At 42.7% G+C, this 23,042-nt stretch overlaps 1 protein-coding gene across 1 annotated transcript in view; it reads left to right on the top strand.

Moving 5' to 3' along the window:
- The window catches only part of LOC126162947 (nucleolar protein 10), a 99,398-nt gene that overhangs the window by 24,811 nt on the left and 51,545 nt on the right, over positions 1-23,042 (top strand). Inside the window, exons 3-4 of the mRNA XM_049919780.1 lie at positions 14,600-14,814; positions 14,930-15,066. Coding sequence (XP_049775737.1) covers positions 14,600-14,814; positions 14,930-15,066 — 352 coding nt within the window. The remainder of the gene's footprint in view (positions 1-14,599; positions 14,815-14,929; positions 15,067-23,042) is intronic.

Here is a 23,042-nt window from a genome sequence, read left to right as displayed (position 1 = left end):
CACGGAATGGGCATATGATTAGTGTAACTGAACAGTTCAAATTTCTAGTTGTTCAGATAGATAGTAAACTGTCCTGGAAAGCCCATGTTCAGGATCTTGTCCAAAGACTTAATGCTGCCATTTTTACTATTCAAATGGTATCTGAAGTGAGTGCTCATTCGTCACAAAAATTAGCCTACTTTGCTTATTTCCGTTTGCTTATGTATTATGGTATTATATTTTGGGGTAACTCTTCCCATTCTAAAAGGCTCAGAAACGTGCAGTTCAGGCAATAAGTGGCGTAAGTTCACGAACCTCTTGTCGACCCCTGTTCAAGAGTCTGGGTATTTTGACATTGGCCTCTCAATATACGTGTTCTTTACTGTCATTTCTTGTTAACAATAACTCGGCAGAAATCAAACCTGCATTTGAATCGGACTTCCTTAACTCTTGTACAGAAAGGTGTGCAGTATACTGCTGCATCCATTATCAGTGAGCTACCACTAGAATTCAAAAATCTTTGCAGAAATCCACACGCTTTCAAATCAAAACTGAGGAGTTTTCTCATGGGTCACTCCTCCTATTCTGTTGAGGAGTTCCTTGAAAGATTAAGCTGATTCTTGTTGTACTGTTGATGCGTTTACTTAAACTTAGGGATTGACTTTATTTGGGTTCATAAACATGTTATTTTTATCTGTTATTACTTTTATGTTGTAATTCCATGTGCTGACATGTTCTATGACCTTGGAGATTTGCTCCTCAATTTGCTCCTATGGAACTTGACGTGTAAATAAATAAATAAGAGGCGACTAAAAGGAGTCTCCCACTTTTCAACCCAATAATTTCTTATCTCCTTTTAGGGTTTGACTTCCCACTTTCAAAATTCTATAGAAGTGCGGTCCATTTGGGGAAGGATGCCTTATGGGGTGCACCAGTTATCTATAGTGCGATTCGATTAGATCTCCTGCATCTCTTATTGTCATGGCTCTGCAACTCCACCCGCAATTCAGTTATTTGGGCAAGAATACCTTCTAGGTTTGTCATCTTCTTCCGTTGTCCATTGTTGTCTTTTGCCCCCATGAGAATGTTGGTTTTCTCCACGTCCAATATCCTGCATGGTAGTCAGTCCGTTGTGGTGGAGCCATCATGTACCTATTTGGTGGTAGCCCCCTGACAACACAGGGATCACACTGCTGATGCCTGAGCTGCAAACTCCCCGCATGAGCCAAGGAATAGATGCCCGTCTTCTTGGGGCGTCATGACTCTCGGCAATGGCCGTTGTGCCAGGTGGCCTTTGCTGTGGCTGGGTGGCACCTGTGAGGAGAGCCCCTAATCGGAGTGGGTGGCATCAGGGCAGATGACCGCAGTGAAGCAAAGCAAGCCATCTCTGCTGGTGACCGAATGGAGCCAGCAGCCTCTAAGAAGGGAAAGGTAGATTACAGTGCTGATAGTTGTGAACCTAAATTGTTCCTCTCCATAGCTGCACCATGGGAGGAACGTAGGACTAAGGAAAAGAGAGAGCCTTTCGCCAAGGTATTTAGTCTGCAGCAGAACAGATCTACATCTACATCCATACTCCACAAGCCACCTGACGGTGTGTGGCGGAGGGTACCTTGAGTACCTCTATCGGTTCTCCCTTCTATTCCAGTCTCGTATTGTTCGTGGAAAGAAGGATTGTCGGTATACCTCTGTGTGGGCTCTAATCTCTCTGATTTTATCCTCATGGTCTCTTCGCGAGATTTACGTAGGAGAGAGCAATATACTGCTTGACTCTTCGGTGAAGGTATGTTCTCGAAACTTCAACAAAAGCCCGTACCGAGCTACTGAGCGTCTCTCCTGTAGAGTCTTCCACTGGAGTTTATCTATCATCTCCGTAACGCTTTCGCGATTACTGAATGATCCTGTAACAAAGCGCGCTGCTCTCCGTTGGATCTTCTCTATATTTTCTATCAATCCTATCTGGTACGGATCCCACACTGCTGAGCAGTATTCAAGCAGTGGGCGAACAAGCGTACTGTAACCTACTTCCTTTGTTTTCGGATTGCATTTCCTTAGGATTCTTCCAATGAATCTCAGTCTGGCATCTGCTTTACCAACGATCAACATTATATGATCATTCCATTTTAAATCACTCCTAATGCGTACTCCCAGATAATTTATGGTATTAACTGCTTCCAGTTGCTGACCTGCTATTTTGTAGCTAAATGATAAAGGATCTATCTTTCTGTGTATTCGCAGCACATTACACTTGTCTGCATTGAGATTCAATTGCTATTCCCTGCACCATGCGTCAATTCGCTGCAGATCCTCCTGCATTTCAGTACAATTTTCCATTGTTACAACCTCTCGATACACCACAGCATCATCTGCAAAAAGCCTCAGTGAACTTCCGATGTCATCCACCAGCTCATTTATGTATATTGTGAATAGCAACGGTTCTATGACACTCCCCTGCGGCACACCTGAAATCACTCTTACTTCGGAAGACTTCTCTCCATTGAGAATGACATGCTGCGTCCTGTTATCTAGGAACTCCTCAATCCAATCACACGATTCGTCTGATAGTCCATATGCTCTTACTTTGTTCATTAAACGACTGTAGGGAACTGTATCGAACGCCTTGCGGAAGTCAAGAAACACGGCATCTACCTGTGAACCCGTGTCTATGGCCCTCTGAGTCTCGTGGACGAATAGCGCGAGCTGGGTTTCACATGACCGTCTTTTTCGAAACTCATGCTGATTCCTACAGAGTAGATTTCTAGTCTCCAGAAAAGTCATTATACTCGAACACAATACGTGTTCCAAAATTCTACAACTGATCGACGTTAGAGATATAGGTCTATAGTTCTGCACATCTGTTCGACGTCCCTTCTTGAAAACGGGGATGACCTGTGCCCTTTTCCAATCCTTTGGAACGCTACGCTCGTCTAGAGACCTACGGTACACCGCTGCAAGAAGGGGGGCAAGTTCCTTCGCGTACTCTGTGTAAAATTGAACTGGTATCCCATCAGGTCCAGAGGCCTTTCCTCTTTTGAGTGATTTTAATTGTTTCTCTATCCCTCTGTCGTCTATTTCGATATCTACCATTTTGTCATATGTGTGACAATCTAGAGAAGGAACTACAGTGCAATCTTCCTCTGTGAAACAACTTTGGAAAAAGACATTTAGTATTTCGGCCTTTATTCTGTCATCCTCTCTTTCAGTACCATTTTGGTCACAGAGTGTCTGAACATTTTGTTTTGATCCACCTACCACTTTGACATAAGACCAAAATTTCTTAGGATTTTCTGCCAAGTCAGTACATAGAACTTTACTTTCGAATTCATTGAACGCCTCTCCCATAGCCCCCCTCACACTACATTTCGCTTCGCGTAATTTTTGTTTGTCTGCAAGGCTTTGGCTATGTTTATGTTTGCTGTGAAGTTCCCTTTGCTTCCGCAGCAGTTTTCTAACTCGATTGTTGTACCACGGTGGCTCTTTTCCATCTCTTACAATCTTGCTTGGCACATACTCATCTAACGCATAATGTACGACAGTTTTGAACTTTGTCCACTGATCCTCAACACTATCTGTACTCGAGACAAAACTTTTGTGTTGAGCCAACAGGTACTCTGAAATCTGCTTTTTGTCACTTTTTCTAAACAGAAAAATCTTCCTACCCTTTTTAATATTCCTATTTACGGCTGAAATCATCAATGCCGTAACCGCTTTATGATCGCTGATTCCCTGTTCTGCGTTAACTTTTTCAAATAGTTCGGGTCTGTTTGTTACCAGAAGGTCTAATATGTTATCGCCACGAGTCGGTTCTCTGTTTAACTGCTCAAGGTAGTTTTCAGATAAAGCACTTAAAAAAATTTCACTGGATTCTTTGTCCCTGCCACCCGTTATGAAAGTTTGAGTCTCCCAGTCTATATCCGGCAAATTAAAATCTCCACCCAGAACTATAACATGGTGGGGAAATCTACTCGAAATATTTTCCAAATTATCCTTCAGGTGCTCAGCCACAACAGCTGCTGAACCAGGGGGCCTATAGAGACATCCAATTACCATGTCTGAGCCTGCTTTAACCGTGACCTTCACCCAAATCATTTCACATTTCGGATCTCCGTCAGTTTCCTTTGATACTATTGCACTTCTTATCGCTATAAACACGCCTCCCCCTTCACTGTTCAGCCTGTCTCTACGGTATACATTCCAATCTGAGTTTAGGATTTCATTACTGTTTACGTCTGGTTTCAGCCAACTTTCTGTCCCTAGTACTATATGGGCGTTGTGACCGTTTATTAATGAGAGCAGTTCTGGGACCTTTCTGTAGACGCTCCTGCAGTTTACTATTAGCACATTAATATTGTTATTCCCTGTTGCATTTTGCCTACTCCTACCTTGCCGCGTCTCAGGAGGCGTCTTGTCGGGCCTAGGGAGGGGATTCTCTAACCTAAAAAACCCCCATGTGCACTCCACACGTACTCCGCTACCCTTGTAGCCGCTTTCGGCGTGTAGTGCACGCCTGACCTATTCAGGGGGACCCTACATTTCTCCACCCGATAGCGGAGGTCGAGAAATTTGCACCCCAGATCTCCGCAGAATCGTCTGAGCCTCTGGTTTAAGCCTTCCACTCGGCTCCAAACCAGAGGACTGCGATCGGTTCTTGGAACGATACTACAAATAGTTAGCTCTGATTCTACCCCGCGAGCGAGGCTTTCCGCCTTCACCAATTCCGCCAACCGCCTGTACGAACTGAGGATGACCTCTGAACCCAGACAGCAGGAGTCATTGGTGCCGACATGAGCAACAATTTGCAATTGGGTGCACCCTGTGCTCTCTATCGCCGCCGGTAGGGCCTCCTCCACATCTCGGATGAGACCCCCCGGCAAGCAGACAGAGTGAACACTGGCCTTCTTCCCCAACCTTCCCGCTATTTCCCTAAGGGGCTCCATCACCCGCCTAACGTTGGAGCTCCCAATAACTAATAAACCCCTCCCCCCGTGTGCCTGCTCGGACCTTGCTGAAGGAGCAGCCACATGTCCACTCACAGGCAGAGCGGGCGATGCCACACGGCCAGCCTCCACATTGACCCTCCGCCTTGTGCGCCGCGAACGCCGCTGAACCCGCCACTCCCCTTGGGGACTCCTTTCTAGCTATGAAGCCTCTATTTTTTGTTGAACATTTGGAGGATAAGTTTGAGAAAGTGATAGGATTGTCCAAAATGAGAAATGGGTCAGTCTTGATTCAGGCAGCATCCCCAGCCCAGCCCAGTCCTGGGCGTTGCTCACCTGTGAGAAGCTGGGCCATATTCCTGTTTCTCTCACCTCCATAAGAGCCTCAACATGGTCCAGGGGTTATTATCCATCGCAACCCTCTCCTGCAGTCTGACGATGAGCTGTGCACCAGTTTAGAATGACGGGGTGTTCACTTCATTTGGCGCATCTATTGGGGACCACAAGATAGTAGGGTTGCCACCGGTGCCTTCATCTTGACCTTTGGGGATGATACACTACCTGAAAAGGTCAAGGTGATGGTATACTTGTTTGATGTAAAACCAACCTCCCTTCCCCGTGTGGTGCTTTAAGTGCTGGAAATTCAGTCACACATCTTCCCGACACAATTCCAGTGCCACATGTAGAGACTGTGGATGTCCACTGTATCCAAGTTCTCCATGTGCGCCTCCTCTCATGTCTTTCAACTGTGGCGAGCACCACTCCCCTGCTCACCGGACCACACGGTTCTCCAAAAGGAGCAGAAAATTAAGGAGTACAAGACCCTGAACTGGCTGACCTGAGGCTAAATGGAAATATAAAAGGGTGCACTCCATTCACTTGACTTCTTCATATGCTGTAGCTACATTGACGTCACCCTCACTTGTGATGTTAGTTCCAACATTTCTGTGTCATACAGTGGGTCCTCAGGGCCACCCGAATGCATCTACCACCTTGGTGGTTGGGCCCTCTTCTTCCATTGCTCCCAAAGCACCTACTGCAGAAGCAATACCCCCACCCCCAAAACAGGGGACATCGGTCCCCTTGGCCCAGCTGGAGACGCAACAGCCTCCTCTGGCTCCTCTTGTGTGGAAAGGGTCTCTTGGGACTCTCCCTTCAAGGTCTCCACCAATGCAGAAGTGGACACGCACCATGGCTGAAGGAGCCACAAGTTGCTGGACGAAGGACCGCCTTCCTCCATGCCTTAAGCTTCTTCGGAAAAGTTGAACCAGCCAGTGCCTAAAGAGAAGTGAGAGAGCAAGCAGATGAAGAAGAAGTTTGCTGAGAAACAGGACATTCCGCATCACTCCCTTCCAGATCTGCGTCTGAGAACGAGGTGGAGATTTTAGCGTCCACCAACGACTTGGCTCACGACAACCCCTCAGCTGCATTGGAAATGAATACAAATATTCTACAGGTGGCATCAGGTGACCCTGAGGAATAATCTTCCTCCGTAGTCCCTTCATGCCTTCCCAGAAGATAGACAGCATCATCTTCCAGTGGAATTGCAGCAGTTTTATCTCCCATCTGGCTGAGTTACGATAGCTTTTAAGTCTTACACTTGCTTTTTGCGTTGCCCTTCAAGAAACTCAAGAAGCTCATGATGACTTGTGTGGTAGTGACCACTTTCCACTCTTCCTGTACCTACCCCAGCGTCATTCATCTGGTCGCTTACCCTCGGATTGCCCCTGGTGGAAGTTGGTGCCTTGGTGGTCATTGGAAAACAGTGCAGCGATTAGGGACTGGTGGTGGGCCCTCCAACGTCATAAGCGCATCCCTGGAGCACCTCATTGCCTTCAAATGCTTGGGTCTGTGAGCTCATGAAACGACACAAGCAGGAGTGTTGGGAATGATAAGTCTTCACCATTGGATAACAAACTTCTCCTTTCCAAGTTTGAACCATGCTCAGATACCTCTACAGATATCAGACCCCTGCAGGCATACCTGGAATATCCACACATGGAGCTGTATCCGCCGATCCAGATGTAATCGCAGAGCATCTTGCCAATCGTTATGCTCGCATTTCTGTGTCTGTGAATTACTGCCTCACCTTTCGTCTCCTAAAACAGCAGGTGAAACAGCAACACATATCTTTTGCTCCAACCATATAATGCACGCTTCAGTGAGTGGAAATTTCTCAGTGCCCTTGCCGATTGCCCTGACTCAAGCCCTGGACCAGACAGCACCCATTCCCCAATGCTTAAACATCTGTCAGTGGATTACCAGCTCCACTTCCTTGCTGTCTTCAAGTGCATCTGGTGCGATGGCAAATTCCTGTCGCAATGGCAGGAAAGTATAATCGTTCCAGTGCTAAAGCCTCGTAAGAACACATTAGATGTGGATAGCTATCGTCATATCAGCCTCACAAATGTTCTGTGCAAGCTGCTCGAACTTATGGTGAGCTGACAGTTGTGTTGGCTCCTTGAGCCTTGGGGCCTTCTAGCTCCATTCCAGGGCAGTTTTTGTCAAGGGCGCTCCACCACTGGCTGCTTGGTCCTCCTGGAGTCTGTCATTCGATCAGCCTTTTCCCGGCAATGACACCTTATTGCCATCTTTTTTGATCTAGCAAAGGTGTAAGATACAACTTGGTGACACCACATCCTCGCTGCTCTGTGGGGTGTCCAGGGCCGGCTCCCAGTTTTTATACCAAACTTGTTGTCGCTCCGTACTTTCAGAATTCGAGTCAGTGCTTCCCACAGATCACCCCATATCCAAGAGAATGGGGTCCCGCAGGGCTCTTTTCTGAGTGTCCCACTCCTTTTTAATTGCTGGTTTTGCAGTAGGGTGGGGTTCTCAATATATACCCTCGTATATGCTGACGATTTTTGTATTTTACATCTGCCTGTCTTCCGTTGGTGTTGCTGAACATCGACTGCACGGAGCCATATGAAAGGCGGCAGTCATGGTTTCATGGCTTTCAGTTTTTGGTCGCCAAGACTTGCTTCCTGCACTTCTGTCATTGTCATACTGTCCAACCCCATCCGTAACTTTACATCAGTGACCAACTACTTCCTATAGTGGAGACTTACTGCTTTTTGGGACAGGTCTTTGAAGCCTGCTTAATGTGGCTTCCCCATCTTTGTCAGCTTGAGGAAAAGTGCTGGCGGCATCTTTATATTATTCAATTCTTGAGCCACACTGATTGGAGTGCTGATCACCCTACACTGCTGCAGTTGTACAAAGTCCTCATGCAGTCCCTTCTGGACCTAGCCTGGTGTATGGTTCAGCATCGCCCTCTATGTTGCGGCTGCTGGACCCTATCCACCACTGTGGAGTTCGACTTGCGAACAAGCCTAGTGAACAGCCTCCTCGTGGAAGCTGGTGTTCCTCCAGTGCAGCTCAGGTGGCAACTACTGCTTGCGAATTATATTGTCCACATAGTTTGCCTCACCATCCAAATTGTTGTTGCCTTTACCCTAACACAGCAATCCACCTCCGCAACAGCGACCTAGAATGGTGATTCCAATTGCAGTCCGTGTCCAGTTGCTCCTTACTGAACTCGACAATTTCCCCGTTCCACCTTTCCTGCAGGTCCACTTATACACACACACTTCCATGGTCTATGCCTCGGCCACAGCTTCGTCTGGACCTATTGCAAGGCCCAAAAGGTTCAGTTCCACCTGAGGCCCTCCGCTGGCAATTTTCCTCTATTCTCAGTGAGCTGTAGGGCTCAGAAATAGTCCACATCAGTGCATCAATGGTCTGTGGTCTTGTTGGCTTCACGTACGCTCACATTGGACGCATTGAACAGCACTCCTTACCAGATGGCTTGCAGTGTTTCCACTGCAGCATTGGTAGCCATTTATTGCACTCTTGACCATGTCCGTTCCTGCGCTGGTGAGCCCTTCGTCATCTGTAGTGACTCCTTAAGCAGCCTAAAAGCTCTCAACAAGTGCTTCCTTTGCCATCCTTTGGTAGTTGACTATCAAGGAGTCTCTTTATGCCATCAGAAACAGTGGACATCCAGTGGCCTTCATTTGGACTACAGGGCATGTTGGGATCCCGGGCAATGAACTTGCTGACAGCCTGGCCAAACAGGCTACTGGTAAACCAACTCTGGAGAGTGGGCTGCCGGAGACTCTGATCGATCTTCCACCATAAATTTTTAACAATCTGGGATACTGAATGGTGCACCCTTAGTACGCCAAATAAACTATATGTTGTCAAGGAGGCAACAAACGTGTGGCGGTAATCTATGCAAGCCACTTGCAGGCACTCTGTTGTTCTTTGCTGGCTCCGCATCAGCCATACTTGGTTAACACATGGTCACCTCCTCCGTCGCGAGGACCCACCTCGGTGTCGCTGTTGCTCCCACATGATTGTTGTCCACATCTTGTTGGACTGCCCAATTTTAGCTCCTCTGCAGCGGACTTTTAATCTTCCTGCCACACTACCAACAGTGTTGGGAGACAGTGCCTCAATGGCTGATGTTGTTTTACATTTTATTTGTGAGGAGGGTTTTTATCACACAATCTAAGGGTGGGTGTGGGGCCTTCTCTCACAAGCCTCCACCATCCCTCCATTTTAACTCTTCCTCACTCTTTTTTTTTTTGCTGTTTGTTCGTCTTTTCCCTATCTGTGTTCCTGTGGCTTTCTCTTTCAGACTTAAGATTTTAGTGTGTTCCAGGGTGGCTGGCTCATCCTTTTCATTTTTGCGATCAGTCAGCCCAGGCCATCTGCTGTGTTATTTTAATACCTTCCACTATTTTTTCCTTTTAGTGTCTATTTTCCCCTATTTGTTAACTTCTGTTGTTTTCTCTTTCATTGTGTTTTGAAGTTTTACGCCTTTTACTTTCCCCAATCTTTTGGGACTGTTTTTAACTTGAGACCTGTTTGAATGAGGAAAAATGGACTGATGACCTCGTCGTTTGGTCCCTTTGCTCCCCAAACCAACCATGGTGTAGTGGACAGGTCTGACAACTGGGTCTTCCAAGGTGTATGAATGACCGTGTGGCATGGGGTCAGAAGTAGTATGATATAAGAATGGACCATGATAGTGCACAGATTGGCTGGGTGGTGGAATACCAATTTAGGAGGGATGGGAAGGGTTGTGATTAGGTTGTTTTCCATTTCCAGGCACGGTGACAAGTAGTCAAAGCCATGTTGAAGGATATGGTTCAGTTGTTCCAGTCCATGACGGTATTGGATGATGATGGGGTGCACCATTGCAGCTGGTTCTTGAGGTTGGTGGGAAGATTAATGGTGTGCAAGGGTATGGTGCAGGAAATCTACTTGCAGACTAGAATAGTGAATGTTTTCTGCTGACTGCCTCCAGCTTGTAATCATGATCCCATGAGCTGTTTATATCATTCTCACAGGAACCGGTGATTTAATTGGCTGCTTAGTAACTTTTCAGATTTAAAATAAAATTAAAATTAAAAGGAAGGTCAGCTTTGGCCGTAATATTGATGGTTTATTGATAGCAAAATTGATTTTCGATCACATAGTGATCATCTTCAGTGCTGTGGTGTACAAATTAAACTCATCATAGGCACTGGTATCTAGTTACCAGTAACCAAAACTCTGAAACAATCATCATCATCATCATCATCATCATCATCATTTAAGACTGATTATGCCTTTCAGCGTTCAGTCTGGAGCATAGCCCCCCTTATAAAATTCCTCCATGATCCCCTATTCAGTGCTAACATTGGTGCCTTTTCTGATGTTAAACCTATTACTTCAAAATCATTCTTAACCGAATCCAGGTACCTTCTCCTTGGTCTGCCCCGACTCCTCCTACCCTCTACTGCTGAATCCATGAGTCTCTTGGGTAGCCTTGCTTCTCCCATGCGTGTAACATGACCCCACCATCTAAGCCTGTTCACCCTGACTACTGCATCTGTAGAGTTCATTCCCAGTTTTTCTTTGATTTCCTCATTGTGGACACCCTCCTGCCATTGTTCCCATATACTAGTACCTGCAATCATCCTAGCTACTTTCATATCCGTAACCTCAACCTTGTTGATAAGGTAACCTGAATCCACCCAGCTTTCGCTCCCGTACAACAAAGTTGGTCGAAAGATTGAACGGTGCACAGATAACTTAGTCTTGGTACTGACTTCCTTCTTGCAGAAGAGAGTAGATCGTAGCTGAGCGCTCACTGCATTAGCTTTGCTACACCTCGCTTCCAGTTCTTTCACTATGTTGCCATCCTGTGAGAATATGCATCCTAAGTAGAATATGCATCCTAAGTACTTGAAACCGTCCACCTGTTCTAACTTTGTTCCTCCTATTTGTCACTCAATCCGTTTATATTTCTTTCCCACTGACATTTCTTTCGTTTTGGAGACGCTAATCTTCATACCATAGTCCTTACATTTCTGATCTAGCTCTGAAATATTACTTTGCAAACTTTCAATCGAATCTGCCATCACAACTAAGTCATCCGCATATGCAAGACTGCTTATTTTGTGTTCACATATCTTAATCTCACCCAGCCAGTCTATTGTTTTCAACATATGATCCATAAATAATATGAACAACAGTGGAGACGGTTGCAGCCTTGTCTTACCCCTGAAACTACTCTGAACCATGAACTCAATTTACCATCAACTCTAACTGCTGCCCGACTATCCATGTAAAGACCTTTAATTGCTTGCAAAAGTTTGCCTCCTATTCCATAATCTCGTAGAACAGACAATAACTTCCTCCTAGGAACCCGGTCATGTGCCTTTTCTAGATCTGTAAACCATAGATACGATTCCCTGTTCCACTCATAACACTTCTCCATTATTTGCCGTAAGCTAAAGATCTGGTCCTGACAACCTCTAAGAAGCCTAAACCCACGCTGATTTTCATCCAATTGGTCCTCAACTAATACTCGCACTTTCCTTTCAACAATACCTGAGAAGATTTTACCCACAACGCTGATTAGAGAGATACCTCTGTAGTTGTTACAATCTTCCTGTTTCCATTTTTTAAAGATTGGTGTGATTACTGCTTTTGTCCAGTCTGATGGAACCTGTCCCGACTCCCAGGCCATTTCAATTATCCTGTGTAGCCATTTAAGACCTGACACTCCACTGTATTTGATGAGTTCTGACTTAATTTCATCCACCCCAGCCGCTTTATTGCACTGCAATCTATTGACCATTTTCTCCACTTCCTCAAATGTGATCCTATTTCCATCATCATTCATATCCCATTCTACCTCGAAATCTGAAACATTACTGATCGCATTTTCACCTACATTGAGCAACTCTTCAAAATATTCCCTCCATCTGCCCAAGGCATCCACAGGATTCACCAGCAGTTTTCCTGACCTGTCCAAAATACTTGTCATTTCCTTCTTATTTCCTTTTCGAAGACTGCTAATTACACTCCAGAATGGTTTTCCAGCAGCTTGACCCATAGTCTCCAACCTGTTTCCAAAGTCTTCCCAAGATTTCTTCTTGGATGCTGCAATTATCTGTTTGGCTTTGTTTCTTTCTTCAACATAACTTTCTCTGTCTACCTGAGTTCTAGTATGTAGCCATTTCTGATACGCCTTCTTTTTCCTTTTACAGGCTGCCTTGACTGTGTCATTCCACCAAGCTGTTTGCTTCATCCTACTTTTACACACTACTGTTCCAAGACATTCTTCAGCCACTTCTAGTACTGTGTCCCTGTACCTTGTCCATTCCTTTTCCAATGACTGTAATTGGCTACATTCAACTAACTGGTACCTTTCTGAGATCACTGTTATGTACTTGTGCCTGATTTCCTTATCCTGAAGTTTCTCCACTCTTATCCTCCTACATATGGACCTGACCTCCTGCACTTTCGGCCTCACAATCTCAATTTCACTGCAGATTGAATAATGATCAGTGTCATCAAAGACTCCCCTGAATACACATGTGTCCCTCAACAGCCTTCCTGAATTCCTGATCTGTTATTATATAGTCAATGACAGATCTGGTTCCCTGCCTTCCCAATTATACCGGTGAATGTTCTTATGTCTAAAAAAGGAGTTTGTGATTACTAAGCCCATACTGGCACAGAAATCCAAGAGTTGTTTCCTGTTCCTGTTGGCCTCCATATCCTCTCCTAATTTACCCATAACCTTTTCATACCCTTCTGTTCGATTTCCAATCCTGGCGTTAAAATCACCTATGAGCAGAACACTGTCCTTGTCCTTTACTCTAACAACTACATCACTGAGTGCCTCATAAAAACTATCCATCTTATCTTGATCTGTCCATTCACAATGCTAATATACTGACACAATCCTAATTTTCTTGCTAGACACTGTCAAATCTATCCACATAAGTCGTTCGTTTACATACCTTATTGTAACTACGCTGGGTTCCATTTCTTTCTTGATGTAAAGCCCTACACCCCATTGTGCTATTCCTGCTTTGACTCCTGACAGGTAGATCTTGTATTCTCCCACTTCCTCTTCTTTCGCACCCCCTCCCCCCACCCGAATGTCACTAACAGCTAAAACATCCAGCCCCATCTTACTTGCAGCCTCTGCCAGCTCTACCTTCTTCCCAGAGTAGCCCCCATTGATATTGATAGCTCCCCCATCTCATTACCATTTGTTTGCCAAGTCGTATCTTAGGAGTCCTGTCACCTCCAAAGGTCCGAGGCATTTTGCTCTGATTGTTGCCAGCATCATATTTAAAGTACCAGGGAAGCAGGTTGCTAGCCTTACTTGCCCCGAGTCCCATTGAGTTTTACCCCTAACGGTTGAGGGACTAACCGGTGGATTTGGTAGTCTTTGCCGTATGAGCACAAAGGTGACCACGACTCAGAATACGTCCGAGATGCCCAGCCTTATTCCAAAGTAACTGGTATCCCGACTGTCGGGACCACTTACTTGGCCACTCATACGTTGCCCGTGGTTCATGAACTAGGACATGACTACAGATTTCTCCACTCTTAAGACTGATAACATTTGGCTTTTTTAGCACAAGCACTCATCCATTCACCACTGCCACTAACAGAATTTTAGACAAAGCAAGGTGCCCATCATACCTAAAAAGTCCAGATCTGCTCCATCACTCCTGTTGTTGAAATCAAGCATGAAAAGATAATAGTAAGGGACTGTTATAAATGGTTGCTTGTGATGAATGCTCATGAACCTCCTTGGAGATCTGTTATAGAACCATTGCCTATGATCTGCTGATGACCAGAGATGTTATTTTGAAGCATTTGTGAAAATTTCTATATTTTTCTCTTTTTACTGAATACAGCTTGGGTGCTTCTGCATCAGACTTTGTACATATAGAATGTTGCTCATATTTTAAAAAATAAAAATAAATAAAAACAAATGAGATAAGAGGATGCATTGATTTTCATCATCTTCTTCCTACTTCCAACAATTAAAAAAATTGTACCTGTATTTTTATTAAGAATTTTCTAAAATCCAGATGATGCCATACTCTAATCACTAGTGAATGCATGAAAATAGCTCAGCTTTAATGCCATTTGAAAGCTGTTGTGGATAGCTGAATTTAATCCATTATTGTGAAGAACTATTAGTTACTTAAAACACCCAGCATCTGTTGGGAAAAAGGCATGAACAGTTGAAAAGTTGGATACTATTGTATGTATTATGTGCCACTGAACTGATCCATTTATTAAGCAATGAACTGTTTAACAGTAGCAGATAATGATTATTACTCACCTTGTATGTCCATAATGAATTTTTGTCACAGATATTCGAAGGCGGATAGAACTTATCCAAGATTTTGAAATGCCTGGACTGAGTACATCTGTGAGACTTTCGAAAGATGGGAACTATATTTTAGCAACAGGAATCTACAAGCCCCGTGTTAGGTGCTTTGATGTGAACAATCTTTCAATGAAATTTGAGAGATGTTTTGATTCTGAAGTTGTAACATTTGAGATACTTTCAGAAGACTATAGTAAGGTAAGTGTGGTTTTCATAATTTGGTATTGTCTTTTCACCCCCCCCCCCCCCCCCCACCCCCACCCTTTCACCCACTCCTCGAGAGTATCATTAGTTCTTACTGCATTTGTTTTAGGTGGTGTTTCTACAATGTGATCGTTACATTGAGTTTCATGCAGCCCATGGCCGATATTACAGGCTGAGAATACCAAAATTTGGAAGGGATATGAAATATCATTACCCATCATGTGATTTATATGTTGTTGGAGCAAGGTACTGTATGCACATATTTTTGATGCTTTTTAAAGTCATTATTAGTTCTTCTGTAGGATGTGCTTACTAATGACTCTGGAACTTGACTATATTGTGCAGTAGAGCATCCAAACTTAGTGTATTATAGCTTCTCATATCCACCATACCAACTTGATAATTTGAGTGTGTAATAGACTATACCAGGGTGTGCCTCTTTTTGCCGTGAAAGAAAGACATTTATTTAACAACAACAGCAACACAGAAATAGAGAAAGTGAAGTGTTATATGTAGGTGCATCTCTATATTCTGCAAACCACTGTGAGGTGCATGGCAGAAGGTATGTCCCAACGTACCACTTAAGGGTTTCTTCCTGTTCCATTCATGTATGGAGCACAGGAAGAATGACTTTCTGAATCCTCTGGGCATACAGTAATTATTCCAATCTTATCCTCACAATCGCCATGTAAGTGATACATAGGGTATTGTAGTATATTCCTAGAGTAATCATTTAAAGCTGGTTCTTGAAACTTTGTTAATAGACTTTCTCAAGATAGTTTACTACTATCTACAAGAGTCTTCCAGTTCAGTTCATTCAGTATCTCCATGACGCTCCCCCATAGATTAAACAAAAATTTGACCATTCATGTTGCCATTCTCTGTATACGTTCGATTTCCCCAGTTAGTCCTGTCTGGTACAGGGCCCACACACTTGAGTGTTATTCTAGAACCAGTTGCACAAGTGATTTGTAAGCAATCTCCTTTGTAGACTGATTGCACTTCCCCATTATTCTACCAGTAAACTGGAGTCTGCCACCTGCTTTACCCACGACTGAACCTACGTGATCATTCCATTTAATATCCCTGCAGGATGTTACACCCAGGTATTAGTATTGGTTGGCTGAACAGTGACTCACTGATATTTTAGTCATAGGCTACAACAATTTTTGTTTTGTGAAATGGAAAATTTTATATTTCTGAACATTTAGAGCAAGTTGCCAATCTCTGCGCCAAGTTGAAATCTTTCAAGATCTGACTGAATATTTATGCAGCTTTTTTCAGGTAGTACTTTAGTATAGACAACTACATCATATGCAAACTTGTTTTACTATTAATATTGTCTGCAAGATCATTAATATACAACATGAACAGCAAGACTCCCAGCATGCATCCTTGGGGCATACCCGAAGTTACTATGTTTACTTACCCGATTATTGGATGAGGTTTTTCCCAAAATCGTTGTTCCGAAAGTACGGAGTCATATTCATAGATTAAACTGTTGCAGCTGAGGTCAATGTTTTTACTTTGTTTAATAGATTAATAAAAATCTTAAATTTACATATGAAGCTTTGGCTATTGAGCTTTTGTACAAATTTATTTTGAAGAGTTCCGAAGGGTAGGGTTTAGCTAACAATGCTTTCAAGTGAACAGGCTCGAGGCATCCCAATACCCTGAACTGCTCGATGCAGTATCGACATTCTTTGAACAGTCGCGTGACATTTGACTCAGTGATAGTACAAGGAATATGTGAGAAACTATGAGCTAGCCACCACAACGATCTAATGTTTGCAATAAAAGTTCTCGTGCATATATAAACACCATACACATTCATTATGCAGCTTTTTGCTTTTTAAGTAAAGGTAATATTCATCTTGTCTTTCAAAAACCATTACTTGATTCTTAACCCAAATCAATTTCTTTTTGGTTATGAGAAACTTTAATGACATACCAGCTGGGTTAAAAATGAGAAATTCAGTCTCTGTTCATATATTAAAATACTGGGGAAGAATGTCACCAGCTTTTAATCAGCTTTAGAACAAGGTGGTGACATTAAGATGAAACAAGAAAGAAAATGAAACCAGAATTAAATATCCAACAAATGAAATAAATCACTTTAAAATGACTGCAGTTGTTATAGCAAGAATAAATTACTGTGGGAAGACCCATTGTGTGGACAGTACCAACAGATGACACTAGATCGCGAAATCAGCGGAAATTCGAGAATTGGACTGAATCATGACTGTGATCTTATATTTGTATATTAGTTGCTGTTGTTACACATGACATATGCCCTAGAAGATTTTGCTGGCCATGTTTCACTATTGCTCAAGCACTGCACTACCCCGAAGGCATGGACTGGGAACTATGATAATTGCAGGGAGGGGAGTGGTGAGTGGGCAGCGAGTTTCATCGTGCTGCAAACCATGGGAATTTATACTACTTTAATTTCTTATGAACATCTACCTTGTTTCAATTGCAGTTTGCCTGAATCCATCTATACTTAGAATGTAACATTAAAATTGGACAAATACTCAACAATAGAATATTTTTTCCAGGAAATACTAAAGCCTAGATTGGGGCCAGTGGTGTACTTACATAGTTTATGCTGCAATGTTGTTGACACTCATCCTGAATTAAGATGGACAGAAACAATAGGGGATTTGTCAGTTGCTTCTTCTGCACAGCAGCAGTCAGATGATATGGTTGTTTTTTTCTCCTTGTGCTATTGAAATGTAGACAATAATAAATGGCATAAGTTTAGAATCGGTGTAATATTAACTTCTTAGGCAGACACCTTAGATCAGCAAAAGCTGGTAATTTTTATTAGACAGAATATGTTAAAAATAATGTTTTCCCAAAGATCCTCTTAAAAAAAAGGGGGTTGTCTTATAATCAGGGTCTTTTGTACTCAAGTAAATATGGTACTTAGACATCTGATGATGTCTCCCCATTCAAGATAACATGCTGTGTGCTCCCAACCAATAAGTCCTCAATCCAGTCACAGATTTCACTTGCTACCCCGTATGATCGTACTTTTGACAGTAAGCATAGGTGCCGTACTGAGTCAGTGCTTTTCAGAAATCAAGAAATACTGCGTCTACCTTGTTGCCTTAATCCAAAGCTTTTGGTCATGTGAGAAAATTGCGAGTTGGGTTTCACATGATTGATGTTTTCGAAATCCGTGCTTTTTGACATTGAGGAGGTCATTCTGTTCAAGATACCTTATTATATGTGAGTTCACAATATGTTCTAAGGTTCTGCAACAAATTAATGTCAGTGATATTGGACTATAGTTTTGTGCATCACTCAAACAATCCTTGTTGTGGACGGGAGTGACCTGTGCCTTTTTGCAGGAACTGGGGATGGTTTTTTGTTCAAGGAATCTACGATAGATTATAGTTAGGAGAGGGGCTAACTCACTCGCAAATTTCGTGTAGAATCTGGCAGGGATTCCATCGGAACTGGAGCTTTGTTCTGTTTTAATAATTTCAGCTGTTTCTCAGCACCACTGACACTAATACTTATTTCATTCATCCTTTCAGTGGTATGAGAATTAGATTGAGGCAATTCTCCTGCATTTTCTGTTATAAAGGAACGTTTGAAAATGGAGTTAAGCATTTAAGCTGTTGCTTTATTGCCCTCAATGGACACTATCTTTGGTGCCCCTGACAGCCTTTACATGCAATTCTGTGAAAGATCAGTTGACAATATTCTGCTACAGTAGTCATAGAAGGCATCATGCATTGCTCTCTTGAGAGTCAAACGTGTTTCATTCAACATCTCTCTATCTATATCCGTACACTTTGTTTTACACCTCTTATGTAGTAATCTCCGTTTCTTTAGAAGTTTCTTTACAGTGACTGTATAACAGGGAGGTTCCCTCCCATTATGAACTGTTCTGCTGGGTACATAGCTACACAGTGCATGGTCAACTATTCTTGTAAACGTGAGTCAGAGTTCGTCTGCATCCTCCTGCACTTTGCTGAAAGTTTTGAGTTCTTTGTTGATATTTTATCTACTTTACTGAACATATATATTGTTCTGCTTGTTTTAGTTATTTGGTAATCATTGTTGCCACAACTGATACCAGTTTGGATGTGGACATCCTTGAAGAGGTCAGGTCTATTTGTTGCCATTAGATCCAGTATATTTCTATCATGAGTGGAGTTTCTACGGTAACTATCTGTTCTAGATATTTTCAGAGGAAGCATTTATTAAAGTTCCACAGGGTGCCTTGTCATGCACACCACTAAGAAAACTGTAATTTTCCCAATTCATTGTTGGATGTTTAAAGTCTCCACTGATGACTACAGTATGATTGGGGGCATACTGATGTTTTCTTTAAAGTTTTCGTTTACATCAGGAGATGAGTGGTGGATGATAGAAGGATCCATTTATCGTTTTGTGCCCACCCGTGATACTGAGTCTTGCCCAGTCAGTCTTACATGCATCTTCAATTTCTATCTTGGTGCTTTTGAGTTTCTTGTCAGCTGCAACAATAACACTACCTCCATTTCCCATGTGCTTATCCTTTCAATATTCACTTAAACTTTCCCCGAAAATCTCACTGATATCAATTACAAGTTTCAAGAAGCTTTCTGTACCTAGTATTATTTGAAGTTCACCGCTTTTCATGATCACTTCAAACTCTGGCACTTTGTTGCTAATGCTTTGGCAGTTTACCATTAGGATTTTAATACTCTCACTTGTGGGGGGGGGGGGGGGGCATTTCTTACGTCCTTATACTGATACTTTTGGGTTTCTACAGCTATCATTATCTGGATTGGATGCAGAGTCAACTAATGTAAAAGACCCTTGTGTGTACCCCACGCGCAGTCAGCTACCTGAGTAGCAGTCTCTGATGTGTAATACACAACAGACCTATTTAGGGAACTGTGCAATTCTCAACCCTATGGTGCAAGTCCAGGCAGTTACAGGCTGGCTTGTCATAGAACCTTCGAAGCCTCTGGTTCAGTCCTTCCAGTCGATTCAGAACCAAAGGGCCATGATCAGTTCTGGGGACAATTCTGCAAATTGTGCGCTTCATTGAAATTCCAAGGGCAAGGCTGGTCTTCTCAACCTTCTCTGTCAGGTGGTGGAATGACCCAAGAATGGCCTCGGAGTCCAGACTCCAGGCATCATTTGCCTACCATGCACCACATTATGCAGTTGGTTGCACCCTGTTCCCTCAGTGGGTGCTGGGATAGTCCCTCCAATATCTTAAATGAGGCCCCCAGGCATACACTCTTGAGTGTACCTGGTGTCCTTTCTTATCCATTGCTGCCATTTCCCTAAGGGGTACCATCATTCGCCGTACGTTTGAATTGCCAATGATTAATAGACCCCTACCCTTTTGCTTTTGACGCATCTTGACACTGGACAAAACTGGTGAAGTTAGTCCCACTGGATCAGTTTCTGTTTCAGTGAAAGATAACACCTCAAACATGTTGGTGAGGGAGATTGGTAAAAGATGGTGAGCCCTTCCTGGTCCCCGTCCATTCTGTACAGGACACCTAGATCTACCACTGGCACGCCACTCTAAGTGAAGTGGGTGGGTAATGACAGATCCTGTACTTTCTGCAGAGGAGACAGGATCCACAGGAGAGGACAGTACTTGATGTACCTATGGTACCGGTATCACAGGTACGTAGCTTTCAGGAGCTCCACACAGATTCGCAACAGCTGCCAATTGTTTGACAGTAGTCAGGGCAATTTCCAGCTTCATGCGAAAGTCAACCAACTCGTCCTGTGTTTGAGAATGGCATTCACAGTGGGGCTGTATTTTGGCTGGTGCAGTGTATTGCAAGGTAGTGAACTAATAACTTTAAATTGAGCCCACTGATTACCTTCTTCTAATCAGTTAAGCTAAAAAGTTGCTAATTCCATATTAGAACTGAAGCAGATGCACAAAACGAGATTTATATTAAGGCAACACAAAAACCTGTGGTAAAAATTACTAGTTTTCTAAAATGTTTTGATGTTAATTATAGTTGTTAGCAAATTCGAAAACAGATTTAAGTTATGATAAATGCAGGTAATGTATAGGGATACTCCTGTTTAAGGGAAAACTAGATGTAACAGAATATGTTAGTTAGAAAATCTGCTACAGTAACTACCGTATTTACTCGAATCTAAGCCGCACCTGAAAAATGAGACTCGAAATCAAGGAAAAAAATTTTCCCGAATCTAAGCCGCACCTGAAGTTTGAGACTCGAAATTCAAGAGGTGAGAAAAGTTTTAGGCCACACCTCCAAATCGAAACAAAGTTGGTCCATTGTAATATGAGACTCAATTTAGGTCGAATAAATGACGATACAGCTACAGTAGTTTGGTTCGAGTCGTAAGCTTAGCAGTTAAGCTGGACCAGGTAGCCATTGCTAGGCGTCAGTCGCTCCGTCCGTATTTATACGGGTACCCTTCTTTTTTCACGTGCTTCGTCTGGTTTGAATTGATTGCTTATTTTTCTTTGATCTGATAAGTGCCGTTCTCTTTGTTATAGGTGTTTACGTCACTCTAAGTTGAAAATGCATTACTGTACTGTCATGCATTGTTTGTCGCATTCTGATAATGAGTGTTTACGACCTGTCACCGTTCGCGGCATGGCTTGCTTTTGTGCGCGCTACCGCCGCTTAGGCGCTTACAAAAAAAAAAAAGAGAGAGAGAGAGAGGAATCGTCTCATTATCGAAACAATGACAAGAGACTGCTATTTGTTGTTACGTACACTGCTGCTTTCTTTGGTAATGATCAACAAGAACCAAATAATAGGCTGCGTATGATAGAAGATGTTCTGAACGAGAGTTTAGCAAAAAATTTTCTCAGTTTGAAAATCTTTGCAGACGCTTCTTTAGTACATTATATTCTGCACAGAAATTAGTCATCTTAGATTTAAAAATCTAGTCAATTGCCGTGCTTCAATTCTGACTGTATCACTATTAGGCATAAGAATAATATGAATAAAAACATTACATGATATGTATATTCTTCCGCGTTTGTTGTTGTCTCACTCTAGTTTCGTATTTTGTTAGGCAGACAGGATTTAAATGAGATAGCAGCAAATACGAAAGAATGCATGGTAAAATGTTTATATTCGTATTATTCTTATGGTGAAGAGAATACTGCGTGTGATTCACAATTCATAAAAGTTCCTATTAGCAACCATCTCTTCTGACAGGTAGGAAAAAATTCAGAACGTAGAGTTGGCCATATTGGCAAACATCCCAGTCTTGCCAATCGGATTTTCGTAGTACATAGAAATGCTGCTACATTCGAAGATGAACAATACGGAATTTGTATTTACTTCATCGGATAATGTACGAAAATGCAGTGGTTCGAAACTCGGGGCGGAGAAAAAAAGCTCGTCTTCCACCTTTTTTTAATTTTTTTACTGATGCAGAGGTTTTGGCGCCAGTATTTATCTTTGTGCCTGCAAAGCATGCCCGTGTAGCGCTACACATATTCGAAGGCAGAAGTTAGTTGTGGCGGCACCTACCAACATTTTTCAGAACTTCCACTTACTTTGCACTCGATTCTAAGCCCCAGGCGGTTTTTTGGATTACAGAAAACGGAAAAAAAGTGCGGCTTAGATTCGAGTAAATACGGTACATCACAAATGCTGATTTGCTACAAATTGGTTGTAGATTATGCAAAGTACAATGGTAGCTTCCGAAAATCCTAAAAAGACACATGTTTATTTGCATTGATATACAATGAAATTCAGCGGTGATTTATTCTGTTGCTGAACTGTGAACCACAAATGCTGATTTGCTCCTAAATAAATTATGATACATATCCCAAACACTCGCACCAGTAACTTATGAAAATACAGTTTTGTAAGCATCCAAAAATCCTCAAGCTTGCCTACTGAATACTTCACATGCTGTTCATAGGTTGTGCAGTAGCATAATGTGACACCACACTGATCATACCACTGCTTCCTGGTAGTACATTAGTCAACACAAAGAGTCTCAAAGCCATGTTTAAGGGCAACTTGGTGCTATTAATTTTTGTAAATATTATGAGTACTGATGTGTTGTAATAATCATTTCAACAACAAACTGAAATTAACATTACTTATGGCCTTGGCATAACTTTTCAAAATAATGACTAATACTGTCAATTATATCAGTTGGTAAATTCAGTTACAAAAATTGTTAAAATTACAAAGACACATTGGCAGGTCGGCATGTATCTTAAGAAAATATAACTCTTAATACAACAA

The sequence above is a fragment of the Schistocerca cancellata genome, chromosome 2 (assembly GCF_023864275.1).
Source record: "Schistocerca cancellata isolate TAMUIC-IGC-003103 chromosome 2, iqSchCanc2.1, whole genome shotgun sequence".
In the NCBI taxonomy this organism is placed as follows: domain Eukaryota; kingdom Metazoa; phylum Arthropoda; class Insecta; order Orthoptera; family Acrididae; genus Schistocerca; species Schistocerca cancellata.
This window is presented reverse-complemented; position numbering and strand designations above follow the sequence as displayed.